The sequence below is a fragment of the Carcharhinus amblyrhynchos genome, chromosome 10, assembly GCF_965287045.1.
Source record: "Carcharhinus amblyrhynchos chromosome 10, sCarAmb.v2.hapA, whole genome shotgun sequence".
NCBI classification, from domain to species: domain Eukaryota; kingdom Metazoa; phylum Chordata; class Chondrichthyes; order Carcharhiniformes; family Carcharhinidae; genus Carcharhinus; species Carcharhinus amblyrhynchos.
In genome coordinates, this window is record NC_137333.1 from 102,825,854 (window position 1) to 102,843,403 (window position 17,550).

General features: G+C 42.0%; 1 protein-coding gene across 6 annotated transcripts in view; it reads right to left on the reverse strand.

Moving 5' to 3' along the window:
* The window catches only part of emsy (EMSY transcriptional repressor, BRCA2 interacting), a 73,498-nt gene extending 62,192 nt beyond the window's left edge, over window positions 1–11,306 (reverse strand). For 2 of the 6 annotated variants that reach the window (XM_080197692.1, XM_080197687.1), the window contains exons 1-4: window positions 10,926–11,306; window positions 3,192–3,302; window positions 2,777–2,876; window positions 960–1,034 (exon numbers count right to left, since the gene is read on the reverse strand). In XM_080197692.1, coding sequence (XP_080053818.1) covers window positions 960–1,034; window positions 2,777–2,876; window positions 3,192–3,261 — 245 coding nt within the window. In that variant the 5' untranslated portion in view covers window positions 3,262–3,302; window positions 10,926–11,306. The remainder of the gene's footprint in view (window positions 1–959; window positions 1,035–2,776; window positions 2,877–3,191; window positions 3,303–10,925) is intronic. The other 4 variants (XM_080197689.1, XM_080197688.1, XM_080197691.1 and 1 more) reach the window with 3 other exon arrangements.
* Window positions 11,307–17,550: the final 6,244 nt, after the last annotated feature.

Genomic DNA, 17,550 nt, shown 5'->3' on the forward strand with positions numbered 1-17,550 from the left:
GGCATGTTTCCTACAACATTGACTACACTTTAAAAGTCTCTCATAGCTATAAAGAACTTTGAAAGGTGGTCATGAAAAATGCTATATAAATGCAAATCATTTTTTTAATCTCAGTTGGTAGCCGAGGACATGTCTCTGCACCCCAGAATATTTACTGACCATTGCAAGAAAATACAAAACATGTAAATAATCAGAACAGTAGGATTAATTTCAACTGTGATATCAACCTCCCCTGCCCCTCTTCAATTCTGCCGACATCTTCCAAAGTCATCTAGATAGTGAAGCTCTACAGCACTTGAATGAAGTGCAGCGGGTTGCCAGTTTCTGTAACACCCTACCATTGATCAGCAGATTCCTCAAACAAGTGAAGAAAAGTGGACAGAATTGATTTTGTTTGTTAAGCCTAATCTTCAAAATACAGATACATGCAAAATATCTGGCTCAGTTGGGCAGCTACTGAGCCATAGAATCCTACAGTGCCAAAGGAGGCCATTCAGCCCGACGAGTCTGCATTGACCACAAACCCACCCAGGCCCTATCCTGATAACCCCATGCATTTACATCAGCTAGTCCCCCTGTCACTAAGGGGCAATTTAGCATGGCCAATCCACCTAACCCACTCAGCTTTGGACTATGGGAGGATACCGAAGCACCCAGAGGATACCCACATAAACACGAGGAGCATGTGCAAACTCCACACAGACAGTCCACATTAGTTAGTATCTTTGGGATTCAAGATATAAAACGTTGACTCGTATACAAAGAAGACTGGAAGAAGGAGCAAGATGATGCTACTGCACATGGACCAATGCCTAGTTGAGACGTGATGTATAAGATCCGTGCAGAGAAACCATTATGTTGTGCTGAACAATAGAAGGGATGTTAACTTTCAAATCCAGGTAAATGGTAATAGAAAATGCGTCAGATAAAATGAATTGAACTTTTGCAAGGAAACTTACTGATGTGCAATGGTCATCAGTCTTTCATCATTAACTGCTCTGCGAACCTCTGCACGATGACGCTCTGTTGAAATGCTATTAAAAAGAAAAAAGAAAAATCTTCAATGTATCTATCTACAGCAGATGTAGTCGTTGCCTATCCAACACTTCTCCAGCCTGGCCTCCCACATTCCACTCTACATCATCCAAAACTCTATTCACCACATCTTAACCCATATTCATTTGATCCATTACCCATGCTTACTGACCTACATTGTTTCCCGCTGCAGCAAAGCATTGATTTTAAAATTCTCATCCTGTTTTCAAATCCCTATAAGACCTCGCCCTTCCCTTTCTATGGAAACTCCTTTAGACCTACAAGCATTTGAAATTTCTGCACTCCTTCAACTCTGGCATTTTGCACATCCTCAGTTTTAAGTTTTCCTCTCTTGGCACCATCAGGAATTTCCATCCTAAACCTTTCCAAATTTCTCTCATGCTTTAAGACATGACTTAAAATCAACCTTTCTGATCATCTGCCCGGATAATTGCATTTGTCCCTCAATGTGAAATTTTGAATAATAACACATCTGTGATGCACCTTGGGATTTTTTTAAAATTCACTTTTAACAGGCTGTGGACATGGCTGGCTGGGCCAGCATTAATTGCCCATCCCTAACTGCCCTCCTATTCAGAGGAGGGTTAACTACATTGTTGTGGGTCGTCTCACATGTAGGCCAGACCAGGTAAGGACAGCAGATTTCCTTCTCTAAAAGCCATTAGTGAAGCAAATGGGTTTTTACAACAATGGGTTAACGGTCATCATTGGGCTTTTAATTCCAGATTGTTATTGAATTCAAATTTCACCATCCGCTGTGGTGGGATTCAAACCCAGGTCCCCAGTGCTTCACCCCAAGTCTCTGGATTGCTAGTCGAGTGATATTTCCACTGTGACACTGCCTCCCCTATAGTAAAGGCTGTATAAATAAATGGTAGGTGTTGCTTTTGATTTTGTCTTTTAGGCTGCCAATTACTCCTAAGCAGCCTTGCTAACTGAACAGGAAATATGGCATATCTCTTTCTTCAAGAACTAGAGGGCACAGCCTCAAAATAAGGGGAGATCAATTTAGAACAGAGTTGAGGAAGAATTTCTTCTCTCAAAGGGTAGTGAATCTTTGGAATTCTCTGCCCATTGAAGCAGTGGAGGCTGCTCGTTAAATGTGTTTAAGTCACAGGTAGATAGGTTTCTGATCAATAACAGAATTAAGGGTTATGGGGAGCAGGCAGGTAAATGGAACTGAACCACTTTCAGATCAGCCATGATCTTATTGAATGACAGGACAGGCTCGAGGGGCTAGGTGGCCTACTCCTGCTCCTATTTCTTATGTTCAATTTACCAAAAAGCATGAAGAGGAGCCTTTCAAGTGCAACTGAGATTCTTCCTTTTGATTGAACAAATAAAACTAGTATTTGATGAATTTTACATATGAAATGGTTTCCACACATGAATTACATTTTTTTGTTTGTTTGTTTGGTAACCTATATGAAGCCGTTCTACAGATTTTACTATGATCAGGTGCCACATAAATAGCGTCACATCCAAAGGATTTTATGCAGGAAAAAAGGAACAAGCAAAAATCAAATAAAATACAAAAGCAAAGCCATTGCAGGATCACTGTAAACTTCACTGCAATCATTGCAAAACTGCTATTGGAAACTCAGGAAAGAAGAAATACATTTTCACAATATCTGAGATGAGCCGGGCGAGTTCATTTAGAAAATAATTAGAAATACAAAACCAAATCAAAAATAGATTTTAGCTTCCTTACAAGATTTACCTGAGAACCTTGGCCAACTCTCCAAGCAGGTCCTTCTTTTCTTTCGTAAGGTCACCTTGTGCACGAAGCGCACTGATAGCACCAGCATAAGCTTCAAGTTCTAAAACACAAGAAAACAAATAGCAAAACACATCTCTAACCTTCGTACTTCCAATCTATTCCAGGAAAAGGTTAACATTTTCCTTCATAGTTATGCTTATCAATTTAGTTGCTAATTGTTTAAGATTCTTGTTTTTTTTTCCACTTAACTTACATCTCTAGGACATATTACTGTAAATTACAGATCCACCATTCTGATTCATCTGCACCAGTAAAAATCAGACAACTCAGAACAGAATTGATCTGGAAAATCAGTTCTTCACCAAACAGAATCTGATTGCAGCAGGGAAAAAGAAAATAATCCACAATGTTTTACCAAGTTTTCGAAGTATTCTCTTGCACTCATCCCTGCTGAGGTCCAGAAGACTTGGCCAAACAGCAGGCATAGTGGTGAGCAGTATCCTACAGGCTCAACGCAACTCTGCAACTGAATTGAAAAGAAAGAATTAATTTCTGGCCTACACAGTAATGTTTAAAAAATTAAACTCAAGCATGCAAATACTTGGAATATCTGTAACCACGTGATTCTGAGACACTGGAGCGACAAGGTGTCATGTTTATTTTGAAACATTTTCCAAATAAAGCAGAAACTGCAGTTCATTGTATAAACACAGCAACATTACAAAAAAATCTACCTCTTTACATCATTAGGATTTCAGTAAAAACTAATGGTTGAGGGGCGGGAGAGGGTGCGTGTTGGTTGGTGTATACATGTAGAATTTCCACACCATGTCCTGTGGGCTCTACAAAAGATAACCAGCAGCACAATTACAGATTTTATCTTACCCAATGTGGATAATATGCAGCTATAGAAAAGTTTGAAGGATGTGAATGCTAATGGTCATGGGGCTGCAATTGGTAAAAGCAAAGACTGTCACTCAAAAATCTGTGTGATCATAACATAAAGTGTAACATTTACAATGCTAGAACACAATCTTATTTTTGATATTATTGCTCAACAGTTGCTCAAAATATTAGCTTTCAAAAAACTTGGAATTTTTTGGAATATTCAAAATTGGCAAAGATGATCCAAAGATCTTAGATCCTCTTTAAAAAATTACAGCTTTCCTAATATAGCGCAAAATTGCAAAACTAAAGATTCATTCAAATGTCTTATTTCTGTATTGTAGTGCCACTCCTGAAGGTTCTTTCAAACATATAGTGAGCGTCTGCTCATTGCAATCAGCAAGGTGGTACATGGTCATGGCCAGGTTTGTCTGTCCTTCATACTTTCTCCTCATTTAAGTAACATTGCTATCTTTTCACCTTTGTCTTTCTCCATTCCATCATTTTAACCCTCAGATTTTCTCTCATTACTTTCATTCTCAGCTTAACTTCCATGTAATTGTTTCTCCCTCCAAAAAAAAGCACATCTCTGGCCTTGAACCTCCATTCTGTTACAACCTTTAGTTACATTTTATCGTACTATAACGACTGCTGCTCCGAAACGTCTTCATTTGTCCCTGCTATGCTTCAAAAACACAATTCCACATGGATCGGCACACTCAGCAATTAAGGCTCAGCGTACATTGTCTTACTTCTCTTTCCATGATGTCTGAACTGTGCAAAAGAAAGCTTTTAAATCCAAACTCTTCATCAAGTAAGTCCTACTTCTTTCAAGCCCGTTTGTATCTTGCACCACAGGTCCTAGCATTTTACCCCAGTTTTTCCATTATAAAAAACATACCTGTCCAAGTGTCATTCAATGAAAACCAAAGCAAAATCGCAGGGAATCAGCTTCAAACCTTTTTCTGACCTCTTCAACACATCTAGGTCATAATCCTGGAACTTTCTACCTAACATTATCAGTACATGGTCCAGAAGACCTACTACTATTTTCTCAGAGTAACTAGGAAGGGGGATAATTAAAGCTTGTCTAGTATCATACACATTCTAAGAATACTTTTTTTTTGTTTATTCAACTTGGCAAGGGATGGTGAGGAATATAAATATCAAGCCAACGTTACACCAATGTCAATCAACCATGTGTGTCTAACTACTAACCAAAAGCTAGAATCTAAAAACAGTCCACTGTAATCATTACCAAAAATTCATGTCAAATGCAGTTCAAATAAGCTTATTACCACAGACTGTGCAACAGATCTCACAGTGGTGGGATCACAGCTGGATTCCAATAATTCACCATCTGCTGATCTCAAGGCAGCATTGATGGAAGGCACTTCGAGTTAGGGATAAGGGAGAAGGATGAAACATCAACAGCAGCCATTTTCCTGGAGCACGCACAAACCACTGGAAGATCAAGAAGCCTCACAAATACATGGTGACCACAGAAAGGGGAGAAAATAAACATATCTTAATAAGGAATTTCTTGATACCTATACTGTTTTCAGTTAGTGGATTTCCATCAGGACAGCCTGGATTCCTACTCCTAATTGCTTCAGCAACTTCCACTGAATGCATACATGAAGTAGCCATCAGATTATGGTCAGAATCATCCTTAGCCGTGATTCTCTCCATGTCAGTTCTCACAATTAAGATTCTTAGATTAACATAAATTGTTAGAAGGCATCCAGAATCTGTGGAACAGTACTCCAAAAAGATTTCTTTTCCTTAAAAGCAGGGAAGAAACACTAAGGGAAAAATGGCTTCCCCCCCAAAAAAGATACAATATTGTCAGAAGTATTTGCATTTGGTAAAAACAGTATAAAATGTGTTGTTTCTAATTTTGATCTTTTGTTCCCTCTCAGTATACTGAACAAATATAATTTTATTTAGAAGCTTGTGTAAATAAGTGGGAGGAAACTATTACCAACAATGACATATTTCTACCCTTCAAATAATCCAAAATGAAAACAATTCATGTATTTAAATCCAACATAAAGTTGATAGCAGAAAATCTGTAAGGTTCATTCCATTTCTGAAGGTTTAGACTCTGCTCAACACAGTACCTAATGCCAACAACTTGCTAGGACTACAAGTTGCTATATACACTTTAATGGGAGTCAGCAGCTAGGTCTCTCCAACATGTTATAATTCAGGTCAGAAACTCCAAAGTATTTTGTGAAGACCGCCTGGATTGTAAGTTTTGCAATTTGAATTTGGCGAGGGTAAACATGATGTTTCACTTCAGACATGATTCAAATGACCCACCAGAGAGCTTTTATCAAATAAAGTTTATTCAAGAAGCAATAGCTTTTACCAATATACGAAATATATACGAATTGTCCCAACCAAACAACCTCCTTAAAACATACCCTTGCCATAGAAAATACAAATGCTCATGTAATGCATTCAGATGATCACGATATCCTTTGGTTGGCTGCTGCAGCTCTCTTGACACACACACAGACAAGCTTGAAGTCAGAACACCTTCCCAAAACACAAGGGAGAGAGAAAGAAAACACTACTTTTCAGTCTCAAATGCTGGAACTCCCTCCCTAACAGCATTGTGGATATACAATACGAACTCCAGTGGTTCAAGAAAGCAATTCACCACCACCTTCTCAGGGACAATTAGGGATGGGAAGCAAATAACACACATAGAACATAGAACATAGAACATTACAGCGCAGAACAGGCCCTTCGGCCCACGATGTTGCGCCGACCAGTTACAAAAACAATGACCCACTAGCCTATACCAATCCCTTTTCGTCCATAAACCTATCCAGAGATCTCTTAAACGCCCCCAAACTAGACGCATTTACAACCGCAGCAGGCAGGGCATTCCAATCCCTCACCACCCGCTGGGTAAAGAACCTACCCCTGACATCCGTCCTGTAGCTACCCCCCCTTAATTTAAAGCCATGCCCCCTCGTGCTAGCTTTCTCCATCCGAGGAAAAAGGCTATCACTATCCACCCTATCTAAACCTCTAATCATCTTATATGTTTCAATAAGATCCCCTCTTAGCCGCCTTCTTTCCAACGAAAACAACCCTAAATCCCTCAGTCTCTCCTCATAGGACCTCCCCACCATACCAGGCAACATCCTAGTAAACCTCCTCTGCACCCTCTCCAACGCCTCCACATCCTTCTTGTAATGCGGGGACCAGAACTGCACACAGTACTCCAAGTGCGGCCGCACTAGAGTAGTGTACAGTTGCAACATTACACTGCGACTCCTAAATTCAATCCCCCTACCAATAAACGCCAAGACACCGTACGCCTTCTTAACATATCTCAAAAACAAATAAATAAAAACAATTAACCATGGAAATCAAATTTAAACCTGGTGCTGTCCTCACCGAATGTGCATACATATTCTAGTGGGGACATGGAGGATTTTCCTCCCTTCCTTAGCTAAGTTAACAGTGACCAACTTTAAACTGCTGCCCTTGCTGAGATCACAAGATAGCCATTCATATCATCCTATTCCATTCATTTAAGTAACAATTTTACAGTCAACTCTGGGACGATTTCTGGATTAAACATTCTTAATTTGTATAGGCTGTGTAGCTAGAGTTTGTGAAAGGCACAGAGACAGCTCACTTCACTGTTGCCAGAATCTGAGCAGAAAATGGCACACACGCCACAGAAACATAGGGATTATTTAACAGGACTAGTAATCCAGACGCTTGAACAAATGATCCAGGGACACAAGTTCAAATCCCAATACAGCAGTTAGGAAATTTAAACTTTGTTAATTGAACAAATAAAAAAGATGGGGCTATTATCAGTCATGGTGACCATGAAATTATCAAATTGTCATAAAAATACATATGGTTCACTAATGAAGGAAATCTGCCAACCCCACTGAGTCTGGTCTATATATATAAATAACATTGTGTGTTATTATCTCAGATTACCAGCATCCAAAATGCTGGAAGAAGTCAACAGGTCTGGCAGCATCTGTCGACAGAGAATAGAGTGAAACTTCTAAGTCCAATACAATTTATTCAGGATACTTGGATAATGCTTTATTTCTTTACTACAAACATTAGCACTTTTGCTGCTTTTGTTCCATGACATTCTTTTTTGTTATGCGTTCCTCCTTTCAATAGCATGAAACCCGTTACATTTTTATCTCCCTTTGGCTCTGAGGGAGTCATACTGGACTCAAAACATTAACTCCGTTTCTCTCTCTCTCTCTCCACAGAGACTGGCAGACCTGCTGATTTTTTGACCAACACTGTTTTTATTCCAGTCTGGCTGACATGTGGCTCCATACCCACAGCAACCTGTCTGAATCTTTAGTGCCCTCTGAAATGGCCCAGCAAGTCACTCAGCTGTATTCAAGGCAGTAGGCTCATTACCACCATCTCGAAGGTGGCTGAAGGTCTGCTACGACTTTCACAATCTTTGACAGTTGCACCATAGAAAGCATTCTTTCCGGATCTATCACAGCTTGCTATGGCTCCTGCTCTGACCAAGACAACAAGAAAGTACAAAAGGTTGTGAACATAACCCAGTCCACCACTCAAACCAGCCTCCCATCCATTGACTCATCTATACTTCCTGCTGCCTTGGAAAAGCAGTCAGCATAGTCAAGGACCCCACGGACCCCGGACATTCTCTCTTCCACACTTTTCCATCAGGAAAAAGTTACAAAAGTCTAAGATCACGTACCAACTGATTCAAGAACATCTTCCCTACCGCCATCAGGCTTTTGAATGCACCCATCATACATTAAGCTCATCTTTCTCTACAATCTAGCTATGACTGTAACACTACGTTCTAAGTTAAACTTTATTAGTTTCACAAGTAGGCTTACATTAACACTGCAATGAAGTTACTGTGAAAATCCCCTAGTCATCATACTCCAGTGCCTGTTCAGGTACACAGAGGGAGAATTTAGCACAGCCAATAAGCACATCTTTCAGATTGTGGGAGGAAACCAGAGGAAACACATGCAAATACAGGAAGAACGTGCAGACTCCATACAGACAGTGACCCAAGCACGAAATAGCTATAATTCCCTGCCTTTTGCCTGCTACCCTTTTTAAACAACGGCGTAACATTAGATTGGAAAACGGCTAATGTTACGCCGTTGTTTAAAAAGAGTAGCAGGCAAAAGGCAGGGAATTATAGGCCGGTTAGTTTAACGTTTGTTGTAGGTAAAATGCTTGAATCCGTAATCAAGGAGAAAATAGCAAGGCATTTTGAGGAGAATTGTTTGATAGAGCAGACACAGCACTGTTTCCTTAAGGGGAAGTCATGTCTGACGAATTTATTGGAATTCTATGAGGATGTGTCTAGTGCGGTGGATAGAGGAGAACCGATGGATGTCGTGTTTCTTGATTTTCAGGAGGCGTTTGATAAGGTGCCGCACAAGAGGTTGTTACAGAAGGTCAGGGGGCATGGAATTGCGGGTAGGGTGTTAGCGTGGATAGGGGATTGGCTGTCAAATAGGAGGCAGAGAGTGGGTGTCAATGGGTGCTATTCGGATTGGCAGTTGGTGACTAGTGGAGTGCCCCAGGGATCGGTGCTGGGGGCCTCAGCTATTTACCATTTATATAGATGATCTGGCGGAGGGAACCGAGTGTAAGGCGTCGAAATTTGCTGATGACACAAAGATTGGTGGAACGGCAAATTGTGCGGAGGGTGTGGAAAGTCTGCAGAGGGATCTAGATAGGCTGGGCGAATGGGTGAGGAACTGGCAAATGGAATTTAATGTTGGCAAGTGTGAGGTTGTCCACTTTGGTAGGAATAATGGTAGGAAGGACTACTACTTACATGCAGCATGCTACGGTGCAGAGGGACCTCGGGGTCCTTGTGCATGAGTCGCAAAAACCCAGCCTGCAGGTGCAGCAGGTGGTCAGGAAGGCTAATGGGATGCTGGCCTTCATAGCGAGGGGGATTGAATATAAAAGTAGGGAGGTCAGTGCCTTACAGGGCACTGGTGAGGCCGCAGCTGGAGTACTGTGTGCAGTTTTGGTCACTGCACTTACGCAAGGATATTTTGGCCTTGGAGGGAGTGCAGAGGAGGTTCACTAGGCTGATACCGGAGTTGAGGGGGTTCAGCTATGAGGAGAGGCTGAATAAACTAGGCTTGTACACGTTAGAGTTTAGAAGGATGAGGGGAGATCTCATTGAGACGTACAAGATGATGAATGGGATGGATAGGATAGAGGTGGAGAGGCTCTTCCTGCTCAGAAAGGACAGTAGGACTAGGGGGCACAGCCTCAAGATAAAGGGGGGGCAGTTTAGAACGGAGTTGAGGAGGAACTTCTTCACTCAAAGGGTGGTGAATCTCTGGAATTCTCTGCCTGTTGAAGTAGTGGAGGCTGCCTCGCTAAATATATTTAAGACGCGGGTAGATAGGTTTTTGATAGGCAAGGGGATTAAGGGTTATGGGGATTAAGGGTTATGGGGAGAAGGCGGGAAAGTGGAACTGAGCCACTTCAGATCAGCCATGATCTCATTGAATGGCGGGGCAGGCTCGAAGGGCTAGATGGCCTACTCCTGCTCCCGTTTCTTATGTTCTTAAATCAAACCCAGTTTCCTGGCAGTGAGGCAATAGTGCTAACTACTGTGCCACCCCAACGTATGAGGAGAGATGAAACAGCTTGGACTTGTACTCACTTATGGGGCAATCTAGGACAAGAAATCATAGGTGTACATTGAGAGGTGGTAGATTTAAAACTGAGATAAGGAGGAACTACTTCTCGCAGAGGGTGGTGAATTTGTGGAACTCACTACCCCACAGCAGAATCTGAACCATTAAAATGGTTTTGAGAGAGATATATTTCTAATCAAAAAAAATGGAGCTGGCTAAGGGGACAGGTGAGGAGGTGGGTTTTTAGACCAGGGAGATATCAACCATGGTCTGACTGAATGGTGGAACAGGCTCAAAGGGCTGAATTTGCTACTTTTGCTCCTACCATCTATGTTCCTCTGTCCAATATAATAATTCTTCATTCAATGGGTTGACTGGGCCAGGGTGCGCGCATGCGCCGTGACCACTGTTTACCTCCCTCCATGACGGGGAGGGGGGTGGCGGGACGGTGCACGAGAGACGATTAAACATAAAAAACGGCTTCAATCAGTCACTGATTAACAACGATGCTATTCCCCCTTTCTAGAACATTCTCTGGAAGTCCCCGGCTTCGAGTGAGAAGAAGAAAATAAAGACCACAAGAAGCGCCGCCTCACCTCTCGGCGTCTCTGGGCAACGGAGCTCGGCGCTGATCCTGCTGAGGTGCGGGGCTCCTGTGAAGACTCGGCATCCTTTACTATGTTTGTCTTTTAATTTCCTCCCACCCCCGCCAGGGGAAAGAACGCAGATCCTATTTTATGAGAAAATAATCATCAAGCGTCCCGCGCCCCCCGATTCGACGCTACAGCTTGATGCCGGCATTGCCAACAACGACCGCCATTCCCAGCAGCCGACATCCGGCCAGGTCCTCCAGCATCCCACCGTGCACCGCGCCAGCTCCCAGAGGGGCGGGGTTTGTGAGGACAATCAGGTGGCCCCGCCCCTTGCCCATCCAACCCGCATGCGCACAAGGGGAGAGCACTTTGCAGGGAGGGTTCCATTTCTTGTAGTCTTTCATGGTATGTGGGCAAGGTGAGAATGTATTGCCCATGAACTGAGTGGCTTGCTGGGCCATTTCAGAAAGTGATGTGGAGAGTTTGCTACAAATAAACCTGTTGGATTTTAACCTGATGTTGTGGGACTTCTTGACCTATTTCAGAGAGGGCAGTTAAGAGTCAACCACATTGCAATGGGTCTTTGATTTTATTTATTGTTGTTACATGTATTCATATAGAGTGAAAAGTATTATTTCTTACGTACTATACAGACAAAGCATACCGTACACAGGGAAGGAAAGAAGAGTGCATAGCTAGGGTGTAGAGAAAGATCAACTCAATATAAGGTAGGTCCATTCAAAAGCCTGGTGGCAGCAGGGAAGTTTTTTTTATTTGATTTATTACTGTTACTTGATGGCACAGTGTTTAGCACGACTGCCTCACAGCACCAGGGACCTGGATTCGAATCCCAACATGGCTCACTGTGTGGAGCTTGCGCATTCACCCCCGAGTCTGCATGGGTTTCCTCCAAAAGGTGTGCTGTTTAGGTGCATTGGCCGTGCTAAATTCTCCCTCGGTGTCCCCAGACAGGCGCCGGAGTGTGGCAACTAGGGGATTTTCACAGAATCTTCATTTCAGTGTTAATGGAAGCCTACTTGTGCTTAATAAATAAACTTTAAACATGTATTAGTAGACAGTGAAAAGTTTTTTTTTGCACACTATACTGAAAGAGCATAGCGTACATAGAGAAGGAAAAGAGAGGATGTAGGATGTAGTGTTACAATCATAGCTAGGGTATAGAGAAAGATCAGCTTAATATAAGATAGGTTCATTCAAAAGTCTAAAAGCAGCAGGGAAAGAAGCTGTTCTTGAATTGGTTGGTACGTGACCTCAGATTTTTGTATCTTCTTCCTGACAGAAGAAGGTGGAAGAGAATATGTCGAAGGTGTGTGAGGCTCTTAATTTTGCTGGCTGCTTTTCTGAGGCAGCGGCAAGTGTAGACAGAGTCAACGGATGGGAGGCTAGGCTTCTTTCACAAACCTTTGTAATTTCTTGTGGTCTTAGATAGAGCAGGAGCCATACCAAGCTGTGATACAACTAGAAAGAATGCTTTCTATGGTGAGAGTTGTAGTGGACATACCAAATTTCCTTAGCTTCCTGAGAAAGTAGAGGCATTGGAGGGCTTTCTTAACTATAGCATTGGCGTGGATGGACCAGCTGGTGTTGTGAGACTTTTTACCGTGGATGGACCAGGATAGTTTGTAGGTGATCTGGACACCCAGAAACCTGAAGCTCTCGACCATCTCCACTTCATCCCCATTGATGTAAACAGGGGCATTATGCTTTCTAAGTCGATGACTATCTCCTTCATTTTGTTGACGTTGAGGGAGGGATTATTCTCATCGCACTAGTTCACCAAGTTCAAGATAATAAGTGGAACAGCATAGTAAGTAATATTAGAACTTAAGCCAAATGTCCGTATCGAAACCAAAGTCAAAAGGGTTGCTGTAGTTGCCTCTTGAGAATCTAAAATGTTCTACAGCAGAAAACCAGCTGCAGAGGTTCAAACATTGTTTCTGCTGTGTTCTGTCTCCCACATAGCATTCAATTTCCCACAAATTGAAATGTAATATTGGAGCTGAATCAGAACCAGAGTTACTGGATTTACAGGCTGAGGGAAGCCAACCTGTTGTACATTAAAACAGTTACAGATGTGAGGTCTTAGAAGATTTTCAGATTTCAGACTGTGTCTTTGATTTAGAGTAAAATGGTAGAATGAAGGATGGGGGGTTTCATGTAACCCATTCTGAATTCTGCTGACAGCAAGACTGGAGGACTTCAGCATTAAAGCTTAAAGATGGACACTATTATTTTACTGGGAAAAATGTGCAAGGTGTTCACATCTGTAAAGAACAACCAAGACATTTGTGCAGATGGTGGACAATCTGACAGTCTCCAAAGTCCCAGGATGTTTCTTAGGAATGTCAGGTTTCATAGGTTTTATAACTAGACGTACTGGACTGTGGCGACTAGGGGATTTTCACAGTAACTTCATTGCAGTGTTAATGTAAGCCTTACTTGTGACTAATAAATAAACTTTAACTTAACTTTATAAGCAGTTATACTTTATCAATTTTTGTGTTAATTTCAAGTGTAAGTTGGAAGTACTGCTTAATCAATATTGATTTCATTTTGTTACAATAAAAGTTTTAAAATAAGAAATCTTGTGCAATTGGCTAGTGCTCTCTCATTGAGCTACTGATGGGCATAATTCCAAGAAAATGCTGTGCTAGCTGATTTCTTTTTCCAAAGATCATTTTATTCATCAATTTTAAAAGGTAATTACAGTTGACAGTACAAGAAGTGCAAAAAAATTCAATTTCTTTCATGAAATGATGTGGTACTGTGAGATGCAATTGCAGGATCTATTTACAATATGGCATAGTGGCACAGTGGTTAGCACTGCTGCCTCACAGCATCAGGAACCCAGGTTCAATTCCAGTCTCGGCTGACTGTCTTTGCGGAGTTTGCACATTCTCCTCGTGTCCACATGACTTTCCTCCCACAGTCCAAAGATGTAAAGTAGCTGGATTGGCCATGCTAAATTGCCCCTTAGTGTACCAAGATGGGTAGATTATGGGGATTGGAGGATAAATCTGTGGGGTTACGGGTTCAGGGGCTGAGTAAAATGCTCAATCGGAGACTTGATAGACTGAATGGCTTCTTTCTGTATTGTAGTGATTATATGATTAATTTCAGGTCAAGTATTCTCTGGTACGTACAAACTCAAGAGTTTTACACGGGTTCCAGCCCCTTGGTAAATTACAGCAGGACAGCGCTAGAGTGCAGCTTTTCACTAGTGCAGCAAGATGTTACCCTAGACCTTGGAATATACCAGTCTGTAGTACTTGGTCCTGCACATGAAGACCAACAAGTTTCAGGCAGCCGAAACAGTGTCTTACCGAGTTAATGGTCCTTTGAACAAACTCATTATTGTTTCCAAAAATATACTTAATCCGTAAAACATCTAAAACAACCAAAGCATTTCAAAATGGTCATTACTGAGAGTGCAATGATATTCAACATTTCCCCATACAGCATGTTGCATTCTGAAGTAACTCAATACAATTGCGACACGTGATATTTACTATGTACATTCTATGTCCAGCATACAGCACTTAGGGGGTCTGCAGTTACCAGCCCCTTTGTGCGCTATGGCTGAAATGTGGCCTTTCCCCATTGTGCATGTGAGCTTACTTTTTGAAACATATAATTTTAACTAACCTGTAATTGCATCTGAGATTGCGACATAGAGTACTGAAAGAAATTCAACTGTTTTGCACTTTTTGATTTGATTTATCATTGTCACATGTATTGGCATACAATGAAAAGTATTGTTTCTTGCACGCTACACAGACAAAGCATACCGCTCAGAGAGAAGGAACGAGAGTGAAAGACAGAAGGTATGCTGGATACAGCTTGCAGGAAGTCACCTTGCTCCAGCACTCTCTTGGAGAGATACTTGGAGAGATTTTTGTATTGTCAAATGTGAACTGTTAAGTAATATACCTTTTAAATTTTATGTTACAAAACATCTCAAAATTACCATTGCAGGAAGTGCAATAATCAGGTTCTCTACAGAGCATACGGTACACTAATGTAGCATAAAATTATGCTACGTGTAATATTCATTGCATAGATTCATGAAGCCCAAGAGGGTCTATACAGTTCCCAGCCCCTTGGTGTGCTATAATCCTAGATAGCAACCTTTCCCCATTGCGCCTCTGCAGTGGCTATCCAAAGCTTTAGTGCATCCCTCAGCACATAGTCCTGGGCTTTGTAATGTGCTAGTCTGCAACAAGGTTGAGGACAGTTCTTGGAAGACCAACAAGTTTTGGGCAGACAAGAGTTTCACTGAGTTGATGACCCTCCAGCGGTGGCAGAAGGTTATCTCAGCATGTGTCCCTGGAAACAGCCCATAGAGCACTGAGGCCTGTGTCATAGAACTGCTTGGAATGAACCTCAACAAAGACTGCTGCATCTCTCTCCAGACATTTATTGGGCAAAACAAAAATGATCTATGCTCACAACGGTCTCTTCATCACGAGGGCAATGCGCGGACAGGGTGAGACTCTAAGTATAAGCTCGAGGAAGGATCTGAAGGATCTAGTGAATTTTCACAGTAACTTCATTGCAGTGTTAATGCAAGCCGACTTATGACTCTAATTAAATAAACTTAAAACTTAAAGACAGGGAGGGTCTTTCTCATCACCAGCCAAGCTAGATCTTAGTGCTTGTTTGAAAATTCTGTTCATGAGACATTCTACCAAATAAGCAGCCAGCATAATTAAAGATCCCACACACCCCGGACATACTCACTTCCACCTTCTTCCGCCAAGAAAAAGATACAAAAGTCTGAGATCACATACTAACCGACTGAAGAACAGCTTCTCCCCTGCTGCCGTCAGACTTTTGAATGGACCTACATTGCATTAAGTTGATCTTTCTCTACACCCTAGCTATGGCCTCCTTGAAGTCGCTTGACATTGACACGACCACCTGGGAAACGCTGGCACAAAACCGCCCTACCTGGCGCTGCCTCATCTACAAAGGCTGTAAGCTCACAAAGCAAGGTGTATTGCTGAAACACAACTTAAGCACAAGCTGCGCAAGTCCAGAGCCACCAGAGCAACAACTGAAGTGTTTAGACAAGTCTGTCCAATATGTGCCAGGACATTCCGTGCCCGAATTGGCCTGATCAGTCATCTTCGGACACACTGCAACCAGCCTCAAAATGACTAATGGTGTCGAGGTCCTCATTGATGATGATGGATGAACAACAGCTATGACTGTAACACTACATTCTGCACACTCTCCTTTCCTTCTCTATGAATGGTATGCTTTGTCTGTAATATCACGCAAGAAACAATATTTTTCAGTGTATGCTAATACATGTGACAATAATAAATCAAATCAAATAGTTTTGACAGTTCGCTCAAGGAACCGTTGGCAGGATCCAGAATCTCCTTTCTCGACCGAGCCTCCAGGACTTCACGTGCAGATCGCTGCCTGACGGACTTGTGGTCAAAGGTATTTGCATAAATGTTTCCATGAGGGATAGATGGTACAACACCATCTGACTACTACTTGGAGCGTTCCACAGCAGAGTGACTAATTTTGCAGCAGAAAACACAGTGGGGACTCCCCTTCTTTTTCTTTCTGGTGAACCTGACTAGAAAGGGCAGTGTGGGTGGATGCCAGATGATCAAAGGATCAACTTGGTCTTGTGGTTGAAATGCACACAGACATTTACCATTCAAAGCGTGGCCGTTTGAACAAACTAGCAGCAGCTTCTGGCCCCTACTTTCTGGTACATTGGGAAAATTTCACAGCCAGCATCAGTACAATGGGCTGAATAGCCTCTCTATGCTGTGTGATTTTACTTTCTTTAAGGTTCTATCTATTTTTGAATTTGATTATTGTAACCAGTGTTTATTTTCCAAAAGGTCAATGATTGAAAAACTTGTCTCCTTTAAGATGTCTTCCATTCAGAGAGTAAGAATCAGCTCATTGTTAATTCATTGGGTGGGATTTTACGGCCTCACCCAACTGAGACTGGAAATTCCCAACGGAGGTCAATGAAGATTCCTGTTGTCTGACCCTTGCCCGCACCAATTCTGTGACAGGCGAGGTGGTAGAGTTCTGGCCGTTGTTTGTCAGCGTTTCCAGAGGTATGCACAAAGTTAAAAAAAAATGCAAGTATATAGTCTACATGAGCACATTTACATTCACCACAACTTCCTGTACAGTCGTTTACTGTGGTAGAGGTAACATGGTATAATGGAGTCTTAGATAGAACATAGCACACATTGAAGGATAATGGAACTATAGAAACTTAGAAGAAGCCCGTTCAGCCCACTGCTCTTCTGCTGGCTCTCTGAAAGACCTATCCAATTAGTTCTATGCCTCTGCTCCACCGTACAATGATTTCATTTTTTTTCTTTTTGAGTTACTTTTGTTTAATTCCCTTATGGAATGTGGGATGTCACTGGCAGGGGCAGTATTTGTTGCCCATTCCTATTTGCCTTAGAATTGAGTGACATACCACACCATTTCAGAGTCAACTACGTTGCTGTGGCTCTGGAGTCACATATAGGCCAGACTGGGTAAGGATGGCAGATTTCGTTCCCTAAAGGACATTAGTGATCCAGATAGGTTTTTAATGACAATGGTCAGCACCTTGCAG